Below are 11,951 nucleotides of genomic sequence, written 5' to 3' on the forward strand. Positions count from 1 at the left end.
CTTGCCCTATTGCAGCGCTAACACAAGTCCCCCCGCGCCGCGAGCAGCTGGGAAAGCAGCAATTCACACAGAGCCCGGCACGCACAGTGACCCAAATGCAAATTTATTAAAAAAAATAAATAAATAAAAAGGGTGTGTGTGTTCGGGGCGGGGGTGAGAGAAGAGAGAGAGCAGCAAAAATGACTGACACAGAGCCTTCCTCTCTGCCCTCAGTGCTGCAGTCCTCCCTGCGGGGCCGGGGAAGCCTTGGCCCCCCGCAGCAGCCGTGTCCCCACCGGCCCGATTTGCCCCCTCCCTCCAAAAGGCACCGAGTTGTCGGCAGCAGTGAGGGTAAACAGGACGTCCCACACCGTCCCACAGCAGCGCAGATGAAAGCGGGTTGTCCCGACGCGCCCGCCAAGTATGTGAGAGCAGCAGGGCCGGGCTTCGTTGCCCTTTTATTTATTAATGCGTTTATTTATTTACTTTCCAGCCCACGAGTAAAGAGGGAGAGGCCGCTGTGTTCTGCCCGCGCTGCTCCCCAGGGCACGCTGTGTGCTTTCCTTTCTTTTTCTTTTTCCCCTTTATATTCTTTCTGGTTTTATATTTTGGTGTTTCACCATCCCCCTCCCCCCTTACTCCCTACCACCCCCCAACTCCTGGAAGCCCCAACCCAGCGCTGTGCCTCCCCCCCACTGCAGGAAGAGGAGGGGGAGTGGGAGCACACATTTGGGGGTTTTCTGGACACGGGCACTTAGGGCTGCCCTGGATGCCCCAATGGGACCACCAAGGGGAGGCACAGCACAGAAAGGGGTTGTCCTGGGGCCCCTCCACCCATATCACCCCAAGAAAGGGCCGTCTGGGGGCTCTTCCTTCATCCTGGGGCTGTCGGGGTGTGTCGGGGTGAGGGGTTGGTGCTTTAGCACACGCTGACTTCCTGCCTGGGTGTATTTTTAGCGCTGATAACTGAGAAGTTCAAGCGAAACTGGAAAGTAAGCGTCTTGAGAAAAAAAAAAACAGCTCTCGTAGAGCCGCTGGGTGAAGAGGAAGGCGGGGGACAGAGGAAGATGACTCGCAGATGAAAGCCACTCGGGTTGAGTACAACAGTGCTGAGTGAGGAAGCCAGGATGGGGGGGGGGGGTAGATGTGATGCTGTCCCTACAGCGCACTGAGGGCTGGGGGCTGCCCCCATGGCTGGTGGTGTTGGGAAGGGGCCCACCCCACAGCCCCCCGCAGCTTTCCCACGCGGCCGCCCGCCCGCAGCTCTTCGCACCTCCCCGCCAACAGCCGGCTCGCACCTCCGCTCCCAGCCCCGAGCCTGGGAAAAGCCCTTCCCGAGGTGCTAAACCCCGATAGAGCCTTTTGGGGAAGGGGAAGGAGGAGATGAGCCCCGCTCCGTGGGGTCGGTACCCGTGAGAACAGAGGCGGGTGATGGCTGCATGGGGAGCACCCGCGCAGCGCAACGCACAGAGACACGGAGCCGGAGCGGGGTCAGCCCAAAGCTGCTTTATTGGCGACGGCGGCAGCGATCGGGTTCACGTCCCTGAGAACACGCTGCCCACACCCGTTCCCCATCCCACAGCTATCGCCTGTAGACACATCCTACTTACAGAAAGCACAGAGTGACGTTCCAGATACTGGAACATATAAATTAAGGTAAGTGATAGTTACAAGACATCGCAGGGTTGGGTTTTTTTTTGTCAATTTTTTTTCTCTTTCTTAAACAGATTATCAGAAGGTTGTTTGTCTTTTTTTTTTTTTTCTCTCTCTCTCTTTTCCGATCCACAGAAAACATATAAAAAGCATTTTAACATCTACATAATTATCCACGTTGTGTTCTGTTGTTTGTTTGGTTTTTTTTTTCTTTTTTTTTTTTCTTTTCTTTTTATAAAAAGGCACAGTAAAAAAAATACTGGCGCAATAACATATGTACAGTGCACCCATTATGGGCTATTTTCACTCAGCTTCGGGTTGGAAATGCTCAGCTCCGGCTTTGCCCTCTGCTCCCCCCCCCACAGAGGGACACAGAGGGGAATAGGGGGGACATGGAGTCCCCATCCCTTCTTGCAATGGATTACATCCATCCTTGGCTCACGGCAAACATTGCCCCAGGCATAATTTCCCAAACTGCTTTTGCTCTGGCTGCACCTGGGAAGGTGAAATCCCACTCTTGGGTTCCCCAGCAGAGCTATATCCCTGGTGCTCCAGCCCCCACAGCAGCACCCACCTGCGGGAGGATGCTCCGGCCCCACAGACTGGGAAGGGGACACCCACAAGGGGACACTCCCAAGAGCTATGTGCCAGGGGTGTGGGGTGCCCATGTTCAGCCCAGGAGGTAACACCGGGGGAGAGAGAGCAGCACCACGCACACACAGCTCCGGAAAAGCCCTCCTTCTGCTTCTCCCTGTATTTATAGAAAGTCTTTAAATTGGTCTCTATAAATAGTGCATAGATTTACGCCGCTGAAAACATTTCAGCAGGATGTAGGGGGCTCTGGGGAATGGAGCGAATGCTGGCACTGGGCGTTGCATTTGCTGTGGCCATGGAGGAGTGGGGGTGTGTAAAATTGTGACCCTGACCAAGGAGCTGGAGCCTCGATGCTGAGACTTGGGGGCTAGGAAAGAGGAAAGGGGTAGAACCAGGGGAGGGGGGGAAGGCAAACACACCAAAAAACAAACCAACATCTGGAAGGAAATCAAGCAAAGCAAGGCGGGGGGACGCGGAGCTGCGCTCCCCACGCATGGCGCGGGGCTGCCGGCGGGCAGGGGCTCACCCCATACCCCGGGGTTAAGTGCTCAGGACCCGTCCCCGCTCGCCGTCCCCGGGCAGGGCAGGGTGGGCAGGGGACAAAGGGCCGCACAGCAGCCTTCAGTACACACACACTGTGCAATACCACAGCAACGAGGTCCGGCCGGAGGACCGACACACCTGCACGCACGCAGGTCCCTCACGCCCGTCGGATACCGGGGAGATTCGGGACGAGGTTGGGAGGGGACACGTGTCTCCTAGTACACCACGTTGGCGGGGCACCACGGCGTGTCGGGGTACAGCAGGCAGTGCACGGAGCGAAACCTGCGGAGGAGAAGGGGGACGCTGAGCATCTGAAGGGGGAGCGACTGATGGTGGGGAGAGGGATGGGACCCCCCCCTGCCATCTCACCTGGATGGGTCCTCCTCCACGGAGAAGGCTCCCTTCATGTGGATGGAGTTGCGCTTGTTTTCGAACATGCCATAGCTTAGTGTCACCTGGGGGAACAAGCCTGGGGTCAAGCACGTGGTGGTGCGGCCATGGGGATCGATTGAGGGCTGCAACATTCACCCCTGGTCCTGCTGCTGGGGTGGCTGAGGGGGCTCTCCCTCTCCACTGTCTGTTTGGAAGCACATCTGTCATACCTTGGCTCGGATACCCACTTTGCTCGACAAGAATACGGTGACCCCTCCAAAGGAAACCCAACCAACAAATCTCGGATGAAATCCTCACTGTAGGGCATGTGGTTGGGGACCTGTGCTGAGGAACCAAAACCACCCCTGCCCAGATGGGGCCTTGCTCCAGGACCCCAAAATCCCATTGCATGTCCAATTCCCAAAAGGTAAAACCATACAAAGGCGCTGTCCATCCCAACCTCTCCATCCATCCATCCCAGGGGCATCGGGGCAGGGTTACCTGCTTGTGGATCTCTGTCTTGGGCACCTGGTGGAGGTTCTCCAGGTGTGAGTGGAAGAGGTTGCTGCGGATGAGCTTCACACCCAGCACAGACTCGATGATGTAGCCGATGGTGCAGTCATCAGGCAGGCGGATCTTCTCCGCAGTGCTCATGAAGTGGCCCCCACTGTGGGGAGACAGAAGGAGCTGCAGAGGAGCAAAGCCCAGGGGGATGTGGGCACCCCACGGAGTCCAGGCTCTAACTAAAAAGCAGTTCGGTTTGGGGGAAATCGAGGTCCTTCCCAGCTTGTTTCCAAGCCCCTGTAGAAAACCCCATCAAGGCAAAGAGAGCAAAGCAGTAGGACATGTTCGAACGTCCCTAAAGGTGTTGTCGCTCTTCTGTGCCCCGTTGGAACCATGCCGAGTCCCCATGGAAGAGCAATGCCAACGCTCTTACCTGGCCCATGGGCTCATCTTCAGCGCCAGCCCCCGGCTGATACAAAACCCTGCTCCTCCCGTGGCAAACCAGAAATGCACAGGGTGCTGCGAGAGAGGGGAGCAAAGGCAGTGAGACCACCTCCTGCAGAAGCAAAGCCCGGCCCAAATTAAACCCAACCTCCCTCCAACGCCATGAAGTGATGATGCCTGGCGGTCCCCCCATCATGTCCCCCCCTCACCATCTTGTTCTCGCTGATCCTCTCTGTGGCCTGGATAGGTCTGTCCAGGCTGGGCTTCCCAATGTAGATGTCCTGCGTGTGGGGGTAGCTGGAGAGCAGCTTCACCAGTGTTCTCACATTCACGTAGTTGTCATCATCCACGTGGCAGAACCACCTGTGGCATCAGGACAACCGTGTCCCGTCAGGCTGGGGCAGCTCCCTGCCCTGCAAGGGCTGCCCTGACCCCGTGATGGATTACGGCCCCAAATAATGCAAGCCCCACGATGAATTACAACCCCAAAAATGCAAGCCCAATACGAATTACAGCCCTGACCCCATTCAAGCAGACCCAGGCACCGCTTACTTTCTCCCAGACTCAATGAACTTGTCGTACTCCACAGCCATCTTGCAGGACAGGGCCTGGCGGCTGTGCGCGGCCGAGCAGTTGGTGTTGATGACATTTCCTGAGGGAAGAGACATGGGGTCAAACCCCAGTGCTGGGGCATCCCGTTCCCTCAAACGTGGATGTTTCACCGTGTGCACCCCCAGGTGCGATGGGAGGGATGAAACCCAAGGGCACTCGTGATACCCAGTGGTCTCTGCACCACTTTGTTTTGGGTAAAGAACAAATTTCTAGGAGGAATGGCTTTTGGATCAATGTGAGGGAAGGGATGGGGTGAGCAAGGGACACGATGGAATGGGGCTGAGCTATGCCCCAGGGCTACGTATGACCCCCTACATCACCCTGGGGGATATGCCCCAGCCACACGGGGAACAAGGGCAGGGGATGGATGGAGGGGCAGGAGGGGATGTCCGTGGCCCAGCTTCTCCACCCAGGATGTGACAGCCAAAACCTCGCTCTGTTCCCACTGCTTTTTCCCACAGCGGCCACCTGTTATTTGCTTGCCCAGCTCAAAGGGAATTGCTTCCCGGCCTGAAAAGGAGTCATTTGCATGGGGAGAATAGGCTGAGCTGACCCCAGCCCCGGGGAGCGGCTGCCAGCTCCACGTCCCCATAAAACCCCGTGTCTGCACTGCAGCATTTCGACCGTTTTTTGTTGTTGTTTTTTCTTGGCGTTCCCCTGGTCGGGGGTGCTGGGCAGGACTCCAGCACAGCCCCTGCACCACGCACTCAGCCTACAGCACACGAAGGGACTCACGTGCTTGCTTCTTCAGCTCCTCATCCTCTCCGTCCGTGAAGATGAAGGTCTGAAAAAAAAGATGAGGCGCCTTTGAGGAACAAAGGGTTGAGACAGCAGGGCTCTGGCCACGTCCCAGCATCCCCATGATAAGTAAGTTCTCCTTCTTGGCTAAAACCCAATGCAGCCCTCATGATGCTCTCAGTCTCCAATGAAGAAGACTGCAAAGCACAGCCCTTTCCCGGCACATCCCATGAGGAAGCAGCAGCAGGGAGCATCCCACCAGCACCCATGTGGGCTCCGTGGATAGCACAGGGCAGCCACAGCCAACAGCTCCACCCAAGTGGGGAACTTAAGACTTCAGCTGGAACGACCAACATGCGCAGATGGCAAAGCCAAAGCAGCTGGCCGGGTGTGTTTGCCCTCATCCCTGCCTGCACCCAACAGCACTGACCGCTCGCACAATCACAGAATGGGTTGGGTTGGAAGGGACCTTTTAGGATCACCCAGTTCCAACTCCCCGCTGTAGGCAGGGACTCCTCCCTCCACACCAGGTTGCTCACAGCCTCCTCCAGCCTGGTCTTGAACTGCCTCCAGGGAGGGAGGCACCCGCAGCCTCCCTGGGCAATGCCCGCAGGGTGCTGGCACCCGGCTGTACCCACTGGCAGCCCCACGGAGGGCACTGACTCCCGTTACCCACTGCCCGCACTCCTCTATTTACACAGCTAATTCCTGGCATATGTCACCCGGGAAAGGAGGGGCTGGGGGCTGCTGTCTGCCCCGCATTTGGGGAAGGGTGAGAAGCAGAGAATAGGGGAGCGGGAAAGGCATCGCGATCAATCAGCGCGCGGCAAACAAAGCTGGAGGAGAGGAACCACAACCAGCTGCCAAGCACTATTACAAACCAGACGTGCACAAAAGGGCAGAAGAAGAAAGACAAAAGGGCTGAGGAGGGGTGGGGGGGGGGGAAGGCAGGAGGTGGTGGGAGGGCGACATGGGATGATGAATTCCAAGTGAGCTGGAAACTCAGTGCCACCCCGCAGGCAGCCGGCCCCAGCGGCGTGTGGGGGTTTTGTGGGTTATGTGGGGAGGGAGCAGGGTCTGCACAATAGAGGGGTGTGGGGCTGACTTTACTCAGCAGAGCAGAGTTAAGCGGGCAGCGGTGGTCATTAGCATACAGCTGCGCTGGTTAACCCAGCAAAGGGGAGAGCTGGGAGCTGCTGAAGGGGGGGGGGGGGGGGGGTACGACAAGGCTGCTGCGAGTGACCCTTGGAGCTTGGAAAGGGGAAAAGGGAAGAGAAAAAGTGGGAAGGCAAATTCGCACAAATGCACAGCCATGTGTCTGCTGGGCATCCCTGGGTCTGGGGAGACATAGGCCAGCCCCTAGCAGAGCCTCGAGCAGAGGGTTTCAGTGTGGGATGGGGACATGAATACACCAGCACGGGGCTGGGAACAGGAGGGGCTCCCAGGGATGCGCACACAAATCCCCACAGCAGCCGCCTCCCAGGGCACACAGCCTCTGACACAGAACACATTTGCTGGGTGAGATCAGAAGCACTGTCTGTGCCACCGCCCGGCTCCAAAAATAACCTCCTCTATAAATAGGCCGTGGGGACCATTGTTTATTGCTCATCCTCACCGAGTCCTCATCCAACGAGGCATCCTCCTTCCAGCCCCTCCCCCACACATCCCAGTGCTGGTGGCACCTTGGGGACACGGAGGGACACACGGCCCTGCTGCAAAGAGGGTTCCTCACCTCCCACTGTCAGGACCCAGCCAAGAAGTTAACATAGAGCCAAGATCTCATGGTTTTTAATTTGTCTGCATTTGTTATAGACAAGCTGTGCCCTTCCTGGACCAGGAGCTGTCAGTGGGGTCAGGAAAGGAGAGGGACCAGAACCCCCAATCCCCACATGATGGGGAAGAAGCCATGGCTTAGCCTTTCTGCTCCTGACAGCAATGGGGCCTGGCCCTGCAGCCCAAGGATGGGGAAGAAGACACAGGTGGGACACGGATCACTGAGCTCAGGGGCTGTGCTGGTCCCTCTTTGGCTGAGACTGGGTGAAACAGCCAGAGCTGCACAGCCCAGCACCCCAGAGCAGGATTAGTGCAGTCACACTGAGCTTCCCCAGCATCCCCACCCCACAGCACAGCCCACACAGCCACAACCCAACAAGAGCCCCAGACCCAATCCACAGCCCTAAGCAATCACCTAGCCAACACCACCTCTAGACCCACATGCCCCATACCCCCCACTATGGGTCTGAACAGGTCCAAGACCTCTCACATCACCACACAGTTAATTTTCCAGGGGGGCAGAGGGGAGGAAGGGCCCGCTGGCGGCACGCTGCCTGCCCAGAGCCCCTGGCCCCGGGACTTGCAGGAAACCTCATTGTTCTCAAAAGTGCAACTTCAAGAAACACAGGATGCCAAAGCCCCACTGAACAATAGCTGCCCCCGCTGCGCACGGCCCTGCACAGAGGTACCCCAAGGGTCCCCGCAGCCAGGGGATGATGTGTCAGCCCCAATCTGTGTGCACAGGGCTGGAGTCCCCCACCCGCCACCGCCTCTCCCCTGGGGACAGTGTTTCTTTAGGTTTTACCACCCTCCCCTCCATTTCTCCTTTTGTAGTGACTCATTTCCCCTCTGCTGGGTGAGCTCCGTGGGTTTGCTCTGAGCTATACAGAGCATCCCATGGGTCGGGCAGAGCCAGGGGTTGGCAGCCTTCCTCTTTGTGCCACACTGTGCTCCAGAAGGGCTGGCAGAGATGACACATCACCGCCCACCCCACCTTCCCCTGCGAAAAGGGGAACCTCAGCCCCGTGACCGCATAGCACACCAATCCTGCGCTCTCCTCGCATCTCACTTCCCTGTGCTGGGATCACCCCAGCCCCCACTCTTGCACCCAGGGGGCTGTACCACTTTCCCCCCCCAAAAAAAAAGAAGAGAGAAGCAGCTGCTCACTTCACTGGGTCAAGAGCAGCACAGTGGCTGTTTCCCCATCACCAACGCTGTCCCCAGATGGGCTCTGGGGCTGGCACAGGGGTTCCAGTGCTCAGCCCTGCAGAACACCACCCTGGCACGAAGCTGAGGGCCCTTCCTCCCCCCCTGCTCCTTACAGCAAGGAGGAAGAATCCTCCACTGTAATTTTAAATGCTATAATTTTTTAATAACCTCCGTGCAAACAATGAGCTCATTGTGCAGCCAGGGTCCCCCGCCCTCCTGCCTGGCGCTACACGCACGCCACACTCTTATTGACAAGGACGGCAGCATCGTTATGGGCGGGCAATTAACGGCCCGGCAATTAACGGCCCAGACAGTGCCCGTGGCCCTGCACAAACCTCTCCCCTAACAAAAACCCACACACATGCACTGAGCTTAGCCATGCTCAGCACACCCCGGGTTTGGCACTAACACCACCCCACCCCATCTGTGCCAGAGCCCCAGTGGGCACCTAACTGGGACACGTGCACTCCTCCCCCAGGATAGGAACTCCAGCCAAGGTGCTAGAGAAATTTGGGCTCCACCACCGGAGGAGCGTGCTGTCCGGAAGGCAAATGCATTCCTCTACGCCGGGAGCAGGAATTTTTCAAAGCCTGCAATTATTGTGCTATGCTGGGGGAAGTGAGCAGCTCCCACGCAGGTGGGATGGGATTGCAGTGTGGTGCCAGCCCTGCCCTGGTTCCCCGTGGGCAACACGGTGTGTGCCGAGCACCCGCTGCCCCGCGTGCCCCAGGACTGGGATGTTTCTTCAGCAGTTCTGCTATGGCAGGAAATGGTGGGTTTGGATGGCTTTTTGGATGGTTCGGGCTCGCAGGCTCCAGGATTTCTGAATAAAGGACACTTTCCTCCCTCTTCTTCTCTTTCAAGCTCCGTTTCCCCAGGCTGCACTCCAACATCCTAAGGATACAGTGCTGAGACAGCTAGGAATGCTCCCCGAAGCAAAGAGGGGAAAATCCCATAGCTCTTCCCCAGGGCTGCCTGTCCCCAGCCTTGGCTGCGCTGCACAGAGCAGGGAATAGGGATCTGCCCTCTGTGCAGAGAAAGGCAGGAAGGAGAAGGGGTGCCTGCCACACTGAGAGCACTGCAGAGTGCAGGAAGTGGGGCCTATTGTAGGCAGAACAAAGGGCAGCCAGGAGGAACATAATATCTATTCCCCCTATCTGTCACGGGCAGGCTGGAGGTACCTGCCAGATCTAACCCCTCCTTGCAGAGAAGAAGGTTTGGGAGGGGGAAGGAAATGCTGCACCGGGACAGGAACTTCCCCTAGGCACACCTAAAGTGAGATGGGGATGGGGTGAGACCAGCCTGACTCAGAGCCAGAGAGACGTTGGAGCCCACCACAAAGCACAGGGCACGAGCAGCCACCCCCGGCCAGGAGGTGATGAGGGAGTGATGGAGAGGAACCGCACGACACTGACACCAAAACCTGTCCCCAAGCCTGGAAGAGCCCAGGGTGCCTCCACGCCTGGAGAAGCCCCAAAGATCCCCAAAGGCAGAGGTTGGGGCGGTGTGGGAAGCGCAGAGCCGACGGCAGCAGCTCGGGATGTCCCTGCAGGAGCTGGCGCTGCCGCCGGCTCTCGCAGCCCCTTGTCCTCAAGGGCCGTCACTCAGCACACGGCTGTCGGGCGGGCATCTCACGGGCTGCAGCCCCCCTGGCTTCGTGGCCCTCATCTCTAGGCAACCTGACCTGGACACGGCCGGCTCCGGCTCCCCCGTTCCCATGGAAAGTGCCACACAAGAGGCTGCGAAGCCTTTTCTCTGCGCAGGGAGAAAAGGGGCTTTGTTAGCGTGCCCAGGGGGACAGCGTGAGAGCCGAGGCGCGGGGCTCTGGGAATCCAAACGGACAAACGGAGCAAAACAAAGCAAAAAAACCCCAGAAGAAAGCCGGAGCTCACTGGAGGGGGGGGTGGGGGGCGAGAAGAGCAGCCATTCCCAGGATCAACCGTAGGTGCTCAAAGAGCGTTCGCTCCCCCCACCGCTCTCCACCCCCTTTGCAGTGACAGCGGAGCATAATAGAGGTTTCCATTAAATAACCGCACCAGGGAGGGAGGCAGAGCCGCTGCCAAACCCCGAGCAGACGGAGGGAAAAGATCCTCGGGGGGATAAAAAATGGTCAAATAAATTAAAGGGAAAAATAATCAGCGGTGCTCGGGGCAGGGCCCCGATGCAGCCGAGGAAGGAGGCAGGGACACGTCGGTCCCATCCGCCGTCACTTCGGGCTTCCGACAAACAGCGAGAAGCGGGGCTCCGGGGCAGGAGGAAACACGTGAAGACAGTCGGATGGGGAGGTTAGGACCAGGCTTCACTGGCTCGGGAAGCCGCCTGCGGCTAGGAAAAGCGTCTCAAGAGCAGATGGCCAGGCACATTTCCTAAGGAAATGCTGATTTATTTTATTGTTTTATTTCTTGTAAGTTTTGTTTCAGTCCTTGAAGGGCAGCGAAAGGGACAGCCCGTGCAGGAGGCGGTGTGCTCCGGACCTCCACCCCCCCCCAAATCCCAGCACAGCCCCAGTCCCGGGGTGGGGTTGCCCTGCTCCGTGCCTCAGTTTCCCCAGTGGAAAGCAGCTCAAAGCGAGGAAACCTAAGCGGGGTCTCAGATCTTTTGGGGTCTGGCGGCTCAGTGAGGGGCGGCCAAGCTCCTTCCATCACTTCCCAAAGCCGCCGCGCATCTCTCCCCCTTCCGTAAGCCATCAACCCCCCCTCGCCACCCCCCCCCCACACCGCTGACCCCGACGGGGGCTCAAAGAGGAGGTGACATCGGCGCGGCCCCGCTGGCACCTGCCGGGCGCGACCTTACCATGTCGCGGTTGCGGGAGATCCAGGTGTCGAGCAGCAGCTCCAGCCGCGCTTTATGGAACTTTTTGGTGGTTTTGACGGCGATGAAGACGTCGCGGGGAGAGATGTCCTCGGCCGGCGGCCGCGGGGGGCTCGGAGGGGCGGCGGGCAGCTCGCGGCGGGCCCGGCTCAGCCGCCCGAAGTAATCGGCGAAGCTGCGGAGACCCGGAGCCCCCTGCCCCGCCGGCCGGGCCGCCCCCAGGCTCTGCAACGCCCGCTGAGCCCCACCGGCCTCTCCCCGCGCCAGCCCCGGCCTGCCCGGCGGCTCCACCATGAGCACCAGCAGGCAGGTGAACATGGAGCCCACGAGGGACAGGAGCAGCTTCCTCCCGCAGCTCTTCAGCATCCTCCTCCTCCGCCTCCTCGCTGCCACCTCCACCGCCCGGCCCCACTCCGCGCCGCCACCGGCCGCGTTTCGCCCGCACCTCCGCCGTCCCCCGCCGAGCCGCCGCCGCAGCCTTTAAACTGCCCCCGCCCCGCCCGGGGAGGGACCGGCACCGGCAACGCCCCCACGCGTGGCCGCGGGGCGTGGGCAGAGCCCCATCCCCATCCCAGCCTCATCTCCATTCCTATCTCCATCCCCATCCCCATCTCCATCCCCATCTGCATCCCCAGCCCTTCTCACTGCCTGCCCGGCTCCAGCTGCTCCCTGCCCGTGGTTCATGTCCTGCGTGGACCTCCCCGTGTCCCCTTCTGGTA

The 11,951-nt window shown here is 59.1% G+C and overlaps 1 protein-coding gene across 1 annotated transcript; it reads right to left on the bottom strand.

The window, feature by feature from the left end:
* Positions 1-2,296: 2,296 nt before the first annotated feature.
* Positions 2,297-11,609, bottom strand: LFNG (LFNG O-fucosylpeptide 3-beta-N-acetylglucosaminyltransferase). The gene is made up of 8 exons (XM_065732866.1): positions 11,215-11,609; positions 5,437-5,485; positions 4,642-4,741; positions 4,299-4,452; positions 4,079-4,164; positions 3,643-3,808; positions 3,139-3,224; positions 2,297-3,051 (listed from the first exon to the last, which is right to left on the bottom strand). Exons 1-8 carry the CDS (start codon positions 11,596-11,598, stop codon positions 2,985-2,987), a joined length of 1,092 nt encoding a protein of 363 aa, XP_065588938.1. The 5' UTR covers positions 11,599-11,609; the 3' UTR covers positions 2,297-2,984.
* Positions 11,610-11,951: the final 342 nt, after the last annotated feature.

This window comes from Cyrtonyx montezumae, unplaced genomic scaffold, assembly GCF_038088225.1.
Source record: "Cyrtonyx montezumae isolate F1298 unplaced genomic scaffold, pur_monq_1.0 scaffold_16, whole genome shotgun sequence".
In the NCBI taxonomy this organism is placed as follows: domain Eukaryota; kingdom Metazoa; phylum Chordata; class Aves; order Galliformes; family Odontophoridae; genus Cyrtonyx; species Cyrtonyx montezumae.

What these genes read in the sequence shown, in the direction of transcription:
- LFNG (XM_065732866.1), bottom strand. Translation starts at nt 11,598, where the DNA reads ATGCTGAAGAGCTGCGGGAGGAAGCTGCTCCTGTCCCTCGTGGGCTCC. An exon ending in GGAGCTGAAGAAGCAAGCAC is followed by an intron (nt 4,742 to 5,436) that starts GTGAGTCCCTTC and finishes CTCTTCCCTCAG; the next exon opens with GAAATGTCATCAACACCAAC. An exon ending in AGACAGAGATCCACAAGCAG is followed by an intron (nt 3,225 to 3,642) that starts GTAACCCTGCCC and finishes TTGTTCCCCCAG; the next exon opens with GTGACACTAAGCTATGGCAT.